This window comes from Dreissena polymorpha, chromosome 10 (genome assembly GCF_020536995.1).
Source record: "Dreissena polymorpha isolate Duluth1 chromosome 10, UMN_Dpol_1.0, whole genome shotgun sequence".
NCBI classification, from domain to species: Eukaryota; Metazoa; Mollusca; class Bivalvia; order Myida; family Dreissenidae; genus Dreissena; species Dreissena polymorpha.
In genome coordinates this window covers 47,048,881-47,058,824 of record NC_068364.1, presented here as the reverse complement: position 1 = coordinate 47,058,824, position 9,944 = coordinate 47,048,881, and the positions used below count along the sequence as shown (strand labels likewise).

General features: G+C 34.1%; 1 protein-coding gene across 2 annotated transcripts; it reads right to left on the bottom strand.

Moving 5' to 3' along the window:
• Nucleotides 1-600: 600 nt before the first annotated feature.
• On the bottom strand, nucleotides 601-7,042 carry LOC127847891 (uncharacterized). Of its 2 annotated transcripts, XM_052380114.1 has the most exons (5): nucleotides 6,573-7,042; nucleotides 5,894-5,934; nucleotides 5,008-5,162; nucleotides 727-751; nucleotides 601-696 (listed from the first exon to the last, which is right to left on the bottom strand). In XM_052380114.1, exons 1-5 carry the CDS (start codon nucleotides 6,639-6,641, stop codon nucleotides 693-695), a joined length of 294 nt encoding a protein of 97 aa, XP_052236074.1. In that variant the 5' UTR covers nucleotides 6,642-7,042; the 3' UTR covers nucleotides 601-692. The 2 variants fall into 2 exon arrangements, with proteins under 2 accessions (XP_052236074.1, XP_052236073.1); XM_052380113.1 differs by having other exon boundaries at nucleotides 601-751; nucleotides 6,573-7,026.
• Nucleotides 7,043-9,944: the final 2,902 nt, after the last annotated feature.

Below are 9,944 nucleotides of genomic sequence, written 5' to 3'. Positions count from 1 at the left end.
TTCAGAGGGGCCTGTAATAGTTATGAAAAATATTGTCTTCATCTTTTCAATAAACAAACAACGGACAGTTCTGAAGGGACGTATTGTACTCCAAATTAAACAATAAGAGCGTAATCATCCGGGCATTTTCTTGTTCGCAAAATACCAAGCTCTCATGATACGTGTTTCTAATTTTCCGATTGATATATTTTGTTTGTTTAAATATTTCATCACTTTTTTTTTCCTTTATTTCTACTTATTCTTTAAAAAAAGACTCTCTAGATTGCCTTTAGAGTTTCATTCAGTCAATTGCTCCTTTAACATTTACTTCAGTAGAATCTTCGCTGTATCTTGTCAATAGACTTTTTACGCCAATGGCGCTTTGATTATAAGTAATTCGTGCGGTCTTTTGACAGCGAATATTTCAGTGTGCATTCTCTGGCATATATTGCATTAGTATTTCTTATTCGTATAAGTACACTTGCAAAGTAGAGACGTGTGTTTGTTTCATCCAGTATGAAATTCAACGGTTGGGCATATACGAGATGATCTTGGTACAAACCAAGAACATGAGTACATGTGACATGCTGCAATATAATGTAAAATGTTACTTAACTAGTATAAAGAAGATTCATTTATTTTTTCGCCTAACGAAACGTTACATCGTTATGAAACAGACGCGGTCAAGCCATTGAACAAGGTTCAAATCAATATTATGTGGATATTTTCACCCACTGGACCACAAATTCTCCTTCTGTAACCTTCCAGTCAGCTGAAAATAAGTATGTACTCATTATTTTATGCAAGCATGACAATGCGAACAATTATAAGTAAGTTCATGCCGTTTACATTTCAAAACTATATTTTAATTGACGCATCACATGCACTTCACGTTGGACGAAGTGTTTCTCTAGATTCCAAAATGGAGGTATTAATATTATACGTAATTTATGCATGAATTTATAACAACCGTCAATACACCAATAAATAATACGGAAATTTATTATTTTAGGGGAGAGAATGCTTCCATTTTACGACCAAGTTCAATGGTTTTTTGTTGTTGTTTTTTTGTTTGTTTGTTTATGTGTGTGCGTGTGCGTGAATATGTTCTTTTTATAAGTCTAAAAATATCAATTATCTAATAATGTACAATATATATGCATGTAAACACAATCCGTATGCATTTTTATAAAGATATAAAACATAAATAACTTAATAGTGTACATTTTATATTAACACGAGCAGTATGTTTTTATCCCATTTTCGACGGTATAACACCTTATGGAATATACTAGCCTGTATTCAACCTTGTTGGATATACCTGTCGCGTGCACGGACTACATTTTACTTTACCACTGAATGATTTTTCATAAGAAATAGACTTTATCGAGAAAACTTTAGCTTGAAAATTATACGACCTTCAACCTTCAAATCTAGTCATATGATATAATTTTTCGCCATCCGTATAATGAATCAGCTGATTGATGTCGTCATAAAATGACATACTTATTGCGTCATTTTCCCCATTTTTTGACGATTTATTATAAACTTGACTTATTTCACATGTACATGTACTGTATATCGACATATTTGAATTGTCAATTTATCACATTTTCCTTATTTCGTGTAATGTGCATTGTTTAAAATCCATGCATATACTTTTAACATTTAAGAATGTACAACAAGCCAAACAAATATCGCACAATTCATAAATAATCTGCAACATTTGCTTTCCGATTTAGTTCACGTTAGGCATAGAGCTGTGTAAAGTATAAGATGGTAAAATAGCACCACTGGAATTCGGAACGTCTCATTTTGTACAAGGGTATTATCCACTCATTTATCTGTAGTGTAATGGAATGTTTTCCATTCTTTGTGTATTTATATATTAAATTATTTTCTTTTACAATAAGGGCATTTACCATAGACAAATAAAACATTGTGCAAGTTTAAACATAATTATGTTTGTATGCAGAAATCTGCAAATGCAACCGAGTTTAACATCGGCTATTATTTAATAAACTGCTCCGGTTCATTTTAACAGCAGTAATGTACATAGAGTACATGACGTAGCGTGTGACGAAGAAGAAAGGTTATTGAGTTCGTAAACTCATTTGAATATAGTGATAGGATGGCATAAGGGTCTTTATTTAACTATGCTAAAATAATTATTAAAGACCCTAGATGCAAAATCGTCAATTATTGAGTTAAATGGATTATTAGATGGATTTTAAAGGATAATTAAAGGTAAGAAACTAGTTCGAACGTGTTCTGGTTTTTGTTTGTACTTTTGTCGTTCCCTGTTCTCGGGGAAATGATTTTAACATGGGCGCCATTGATGCATCGGATCACACACGGCATACCCATAACAATACATAAAAAACACGTTCTGCGCGTCCTTAAATTCGTCGTCCGAAGTCGGAAAACGTATTGCCCTGTATATTAAGTCAAATAAAGTGTCAGTCGCTGCAATTGTCTGTTTACTCGTCGAAATTGTCAAGGTCGTCGATGGTGTACATGTATGTTGACATCGACATCATTTTGTCAGGAGCAAATAAAATCAATTATAGTAAAGTCAAATCTTCTGTTCGCGGTCGTAATGTGTTAGAATTCGCATACTGCGTAAAATTGAATCGAGGAATATGGTGATATTTTTACTTGTTTTACAGTTTGTGTGTGAATTTGTTTAAGACTATTTTGCGTACCAGACCAAATACATATGTATCACTACGCATGGTTACATTCGTTAGATTTTAAGCGCTTTTAACACTGAATTAAAATTATTGTTTAAGTTATTAGATCTATTGATGTTAAATGTCACGTTGAAAAAAATAAAAGGTGATAAATAGAATACTCGCCAAGGCTCGCGCTCCCGGCGTTCTAAGCCTCGCAACATAAACTTCTCTGTATTCAACGCTAACCTAGTATTCTCTATGTAAACATGTTCTAGACACATCTCTGTTATGATATAATAGTAGGTTGAAATGTATAACTATGTAGATTGGGCCGTATGCCCTTTGTTTTCAAAATGAAATTGACTCGACTCGTTTAGAATCATGTAACTTTTCCTGATTACTCAATGCTTCAAAAACATATACCATTCCCTTACAGTTAAAGTCAAACCAGTGGTAAATGTGCGGAATTTCTTCTGCTGAATTCGAACCACATATCCCTGGAGTAAAAGTACATCGGTTAGACGACTCGACCATCTGTGCTCATACAATGAGTATTGTTTTTTATTTTTTATATAAGCAATCCTCGTTGTATCACATAATATAACGACAACAACAGAATTCTCTAAATTATTCAATCGTTTCGCGTTGGAACGTTTAAGGTTTATTTAATCGTTAAAAGATGCATATAATGGATATTTTAGAGCATGGTAAATGTTCAGTCTTAGTGTTTCCTCACAAAAATCATAATTACAACGAAAATTTGCGAATACGATTTGTTTTAGTTGTCAATTTATCGAAACGTGAAAAGCCCCTTTTAAAATCTCGTCCAGTGCTCTGGGAAATATGCGGTGGTCACCGGGTCATCTACAGTTGATAAGTTAACTTGGTATTATGTCAACACAAGTAATTTATCAGCTACAACATACATTGGCAGCGAACTGCCCATAATTTGCGAAATCAACATGGATCTTCGCAATAAACCTAATTATTATACCTGTCGATTTGTTCAGTGTATTTTGAAGCATTGAAAGTAAAAGAAACGGGGCATGCCTCGATTAAGAGTTATACTGCTCGCATTTGGGGCCTTATTTAAGCATGAAGCCCAAAATTTAACTTGATTTGTCAAACAATTAAGTCATAGTTATGGCTGAAACCACTGCGCTTTGGTTATTGTCGATTTGACTTGAATCATAATGAAAGCGAGTATTTCAAATGCATATGTTGTATTTCTTTTATTTATATACGTATAAGCGTTCTACGCGAAGTCTGCGCTATTTACACTATCGTCCATTTTGACATACAACGATTTATAAATATTAAAGAAAACGATAAAGCTACAATTTAGCTACGTTCGTAATCAGATATATATATATTATATATATATATATATATATATATATATATATATATATATATATATATATATATATATATATATATATATTATATATATATGCCATGATTTAAAATCATTGCATCAGCGATAAGCTATAACGATTCAGCTAAGTTCACCGTTTCGTTACGTATCTATTGCAATGAAGATATGGTCGAACATTTAATAAGTGATAGAGCAAGATCGTCCGCTATTGACATAATTTGCGAAAATGTAAAAATCTGCAATAAGCCATAACGCAAGATCGTGCGCTATTGACTTGCGTTGCGAAGATGTAAAAACACTTGATAAGCGTTTGAGCAAGAACGTTTCAGCTATGTTCTATGTGGTCACAAAACAGTCCGCTATGCAATTTGAAGATTACTACAAAAAAAACATTGAAAAAGAGATTAAACTACAGCGATTCAGCTATGGTGCCAGTTGTCTTTAAACAACGCATGTCAACAGACCGCTCGTTATTTGACAGGGAAGTGGTTCGAATATAATCAATGAAAATATAAAGTTGCCAAACATCAATAATATTCATATTATAGCACAATGGGGTTTTGCATGTAGTTTGCGCTTATCACAATACCTTCCGCTCTTAACATATGAAGATATACACTTATTAAATCAGCGATTTAGATTAAACAATTCAGATATTTTGCCAGTCGACACAGGGCGGTCCGCTATTGAATATTTCCTTTATTTTATGTTTTTCAATATACAAAAATGTTGCGCATCGGGAGTAATAACGTGCGATAATATAATACATTATGTTTATAATTAGTTATATCAAACAAATAACCAAGGCGTGTGGGAAAATGTTATATTAATTTCGGAAAGCCAACAAATACTTACGCTAGTAATGGTATGTTGGTGTAATTGTAATAGTAATCGCGGTAAATTTAGCGCACACAAACGATAAAATAGTTAAAATGAACCTGCAAATGACGGTTCATACTTAACAATAGCATTTACTGTTGTTGTCATAGGAACGGAACACGTTCTGGAACTCCCCGTACGTAATATACTCGTTCTGGTCTCTGGCTGCCTTCCGAAACATCGCCCGAGCCAGGGGGCTGTCATCAAACACATGACCAGTTCCAGAGGAACGCTGGTTCAAGGTGAAGGCGCTGGTAACAATCACATAAATACATGTATTGAAGAAACTATTGCACACCTTCCACCAAAAAACGTAGCCACCAATCACTCCTGCGTCGCACGAGCTAGAAGTTAAGGGAAATAATGAATTGTTTTAATCAAAAGAGCTAGTGGTTACCGTTGAAGACTCTGTAAGACAGTAATAAGTAACGAGCCCGTTAACTAGTCCGTTTATTATTATTATTTAATTGACCTCTCCGGTGGAACATTGGCGCGTGGGCAGTGTCGTGCTATAATTTCAAAATTAGTTTGTGCCAGTAAACATAGGTTATAAAAAGGTGGCATATGCAGGAATGTTTTATTTAATTGTGTAATTACTTATGCTGAAGATTTGTAATTGAAAAACAGTATACAATGAAGGAAATTTCTACAGTAGGTCGAGATACCTATACCACATATTTTGATTCACGCATGGGCCAAAAATATTGTGCATGGTTTTTAAACAAAAATAATTGTCATGTGAAAATAACATGATTTGAACAACATGTAAAATATATACAATATCTAATTCGTATAATATGTTGCCATGAATGTTGGAAAGATTTGTTCTGTGAAATGTTTCTTGTGTGTTCCACTTTACTTGGTAAGTACGTATGTTTACGCAAGGTAACCACGTTCCTTTTCAGTCAAGTCATATTCGTGGCACTTTTGTTTTTGGCAGAATAGAGGATGGACAACTTTTTAGGTTTTTTAATCAACTTACCAACACACGAACCCAGCAATCATGACAGTTACCAGTATCATCTGAAAAAAGAGAATGGGCGCATGTGTAAAACACAATAATAATCCACGTAGACGTAAGCAGATAATGCAAGTCTTCCGTATTCAAACACCAATACCAATAACCTTTTACAGATAATGGAATTATGGGAAAACAAACAATACCATTAAACACAGATTTTAATTAATTTTTAAATATGACAAGCTATATCTATCAAATGGATATTCGGCGTATATCCTGACTTTGAAATTGAGGTATAAAAAAGACGTTTATATTACATAAAAACAAATGTTTAAGTATTGTTTTGTTCTTGTTCACTTAATAATCTTGTAAACACCACATGAACTGTCTGTAATGAAGTGCACGTATATTATACCACATAAGAGTAGATACAAATTATACTACGTGAGATCACATAATGTATTTCCTCACATGTTTTTTATGAACTATTTTCTTCGTCATCGAAACATATGGTACGTTGAGATCTAATTAAGACGCAGTTGTCTTTCCACACATTCAAATAACACGGTCACATCCCTATCATGCAAAAATTGGTCTTATGACATATGCACTTGCACAGTCTGATCAGGGGCTACGCTTTCCGCTATATAAGTACGCAAGGTCCGCGGTATCTCAAGAGAAGCTTATTTAGTATGCACACCTTCACAAGACTGCGCGGATGCCTAGGCTGGGCTGGAGCTACGCTGGTAGTATATTGCATAAGACCCATTTTAGCAAGACGCGGGTCTTTAAAAATCTTCTTGTGTCTTGTAAAGGGAACATCAAACCACGATACTTTGCGATAGAAAATTGAAGTGTCAATGAGTTATTAATAGCAAACTGGCAAATGTCGGCAACCTATGTTGAATTGCTTACGTCACACATAAGTGGCTTGATAATTAAGAGATATCCGTTTTATCATGGATGCTATATTATTTCTGTAGTTTTGCCTCAAAGTACAAGACAAATTGATTTAACTGATAGGTTTCATTTATGTCTTTCCTTAAAATTCGTGTTGTTTAATGTATTGCAATACTGTGTTATCAACATAAGGCGTCCATAGTACATTGATTACTTTTCCGTCTTCCCACGACGATTTACTGACCTAGCCTTGACCCTGCAAATCTTTAGGGTGAAATTTAATGGTAATCCTGTAATTGAAACGGGCAAAAAAATGTGTTACTGCATCTCCATACACTGAAAAGTGTTACATCATAAAATTGAAAGACGAGGTGATGTTGCCAATGTTCTGGGTGATAATGCTCTATACAGCCAATGGAAAAAATGAAGTTTATACATTCGAATCTGCTGGCGTTATGTAAAAGGTCATTTAATGTGAAAAGCTGGGTGAAACAGCTACGCCGAATAAGACCTTAATAAAGCATGGAAAGCATATGTGAAACACTCCAAAGAGCCTTTATCAGAATATTTAAACATGTGTAAAACAGCAAATAAAAAAGCATTAATAAGACAGTGGTGGGATAAGTAAAAACCAATTATACAGCTTTGCTTAGACAATGGTATCATATAAGAGATTACTTATTAAATATAAGCTATATCAGCCAGTTGAAAAGTGAATAAAACACAATAAAAAACCCGTAACCAGAGAGTTTAAACGTATGCAAATCAGACTTACAATACAGTATTCTTATGTCACATTGCTACTTAACTCTTTGATGACCGTACATGGACAAAGGAATTCAATCAGTCGTATTCAAAACATCATTAAACCTTAATTTAACATTGGAAACGTGTCATACAATTACAATTAATTATAATCAGTAACATATACATAGATAATTAACTATTATTTAATATAAGTCTTCCGGAAACATACGTAAAAATAAGCTTGTGTAAATACCTTAGATTTTGTGATTTATGTGTGAAGTACTTTAAAAAAACACTTGTGTCATGCACTTAGTGTTGATAACGACACAATTGGAAGGCAAGTCCGTAAATAGTGTTTAAGAAACGAACTAGTTATGAACGCTCAGCCAGCTCAGAATTACAGATAAGAAAGCGTCGTGTTCATACACTGTACTTATCTTCGAGTCCTTATGTTCATTTCTTTAAGTGTACTAGTTAACCACGGTTTAATGGTTGATATATGCAATAGAAATAGAACCTATTTTGCAAGTTGCTTTCCTGTGTGTGTTTGTCAAAACAAACATTTTGTTATATAACGAACTGACATGCTCAATATAAAACAGTTCACTATATAGTGCTAACTCATTTTAAGTTGTTCGCTTGCGAACAACTAAGTTTAATACCACGCGTTTGAGGCCAGTTTTTTTAACTAGGATTAACCTGATAACTGACGCATCTGCCCAATCCGCGCTGAGAAAGAGTTGTATAATTGATGCCAGAGCTTCGAGTTCTTCAACTATGTCCATTAACAAATGGAAACATAATGTGAATATCATGTTAAATGGAATATTTTTTTAACGGAGCGTATATAGACAAAAATCAAAAAACAATGTTAGAAATATACATGTCGCGGAAGAGAATGTCTCTGAAGGATTAAAATAGTCCTCTATCTGCTGCGTCTTAATCGCGTGGTTTTATTGTTCAGCACAGGTCATTCATAATCCGAGGCTATAAATAGATGCGGGAACAAAAACTACTGCAGATCAGGAAGTATAGTGTTATATCGAGAGTCCAATATACTATTACGCGTCTGTTCCGTAACCTCGGTTATAGTGATTACTACTACAGCTGGGTTAAATTTGATATGTCTGGGAAACGTTCTTTTTTACTCAACATGTAGCGGCGATATCTCATGTATTCTCAATTGACATGACGCCTGGACGATGATCACGTGGCTTAGCGGTCAGCAAACCTAGACAAGCTAACACCAAAATGGCTTCTTTCCCTATAGATTGCATATAGATTAACGCAATATTCCGGAAGATTTTTATGGACTTTTCCACACCATATAACACGTGTAAAAGGGGTTTGTGTCATTTTGTTATTCTGCAAATGCAAAAAATATTAGTTTATAGAGAACATCAGCAATTTATAACGTTTTTTTCGGTACATTAATCACGCTCTCGAACCTGTTACTACGTGTAATGGTGGTATTAGCAATAAATTAACACTACACTGGTAGACCCATGTTATTTACGAAAATATTACCGAAACATTTTTCCCCCGTGTATTTAACAAGAAAAAGCGCTTTATAACTGGGATTTCGGTGAAGTTTTACGCGCTTTCTGACGCCGAGTTGGTACCTAAATCCCACATGTTTTTACGTATAAGAATGATATTAATAATATTAAACATTGCGTATTGGACATTTATCAATCCCTATAATTGAAAGTGCAAAACAACACAATCAGTTTGGTCATGGTCTGATATAAATAAGCGTTGTATGAAGGGGAATTCGGTCAGGCTACTTAATAAAGCTACCAGTATTAGACGCTAGCGCATGTACCGACTTCCCCCAAGTTATCACATTTATTGGTTATATCAGTAATAATAACTCTTATAAAATGACATTCATCGATACGTTTTATTAAAATAGTAACATAAAATGGTTTTCACTTGTTTCTGACACACTAACAAACTCGATTTATAACGGGGATTTCGTTAAGTTACGCAAAGTGGGTACCAATATTCTCTATTATTTTACATGCACACGTTATTTAATTCATACTTTATAATGCTTAGTTATTGCTTATATGACATTTCCAGTTTTTGAAATCAATTAATGTTCTATAAGGGGGATCTTGGTAATTCTACGCATTTAAGCTTCCACTCGCACTTGTCAAGACCGAATATCCGCGTTGGAAATGGTATAAATTTAATTCATCTAACTTATCTTTCTGGATACCGAATGTCAGAGTTACATAAACCCTGTTAACACCGTTTTTGCCATATTTCATTTCCGTTTTTTTTTTCAAACAAAATAAACGAAACTCGTTGAAAAAAAGAGAACTAGGCATTCGATATCCAAGCCTTTATTGGTGACACCACATGTCTGCACATGTGTAGATACCGTTATTAAGATAAGATATCACGTGTCACCTTCTAT

What these genes read in the sequence shown, in the direction of transcription:
- LOC127847891 (XM_052380113.1), bottom strand. Translation starts at nt 6,641, where the DNA reads ATGGGTCTTATGCAATATACTACCAGCGTAGCTCCAGCCCAGCCTAGG. An exon ending in ATCCGCGCAGTCTTGTGAAG is followed by an intron (nt 5,935 to 6,572) that starts GTGTGCATACTA and finishes CTCTTTTTTCAG; the next exon opens with ATGATACTGGTAACTGTCAT. An exon ending in CCGTTCCTATGACAACAACA is followed by an intron (nt 752 to 5,007) that starts GTAAATGCTATT and finishes ACTTATTTTCAG; the next exon opens with CTGACTGGAAGGTTACAGAA.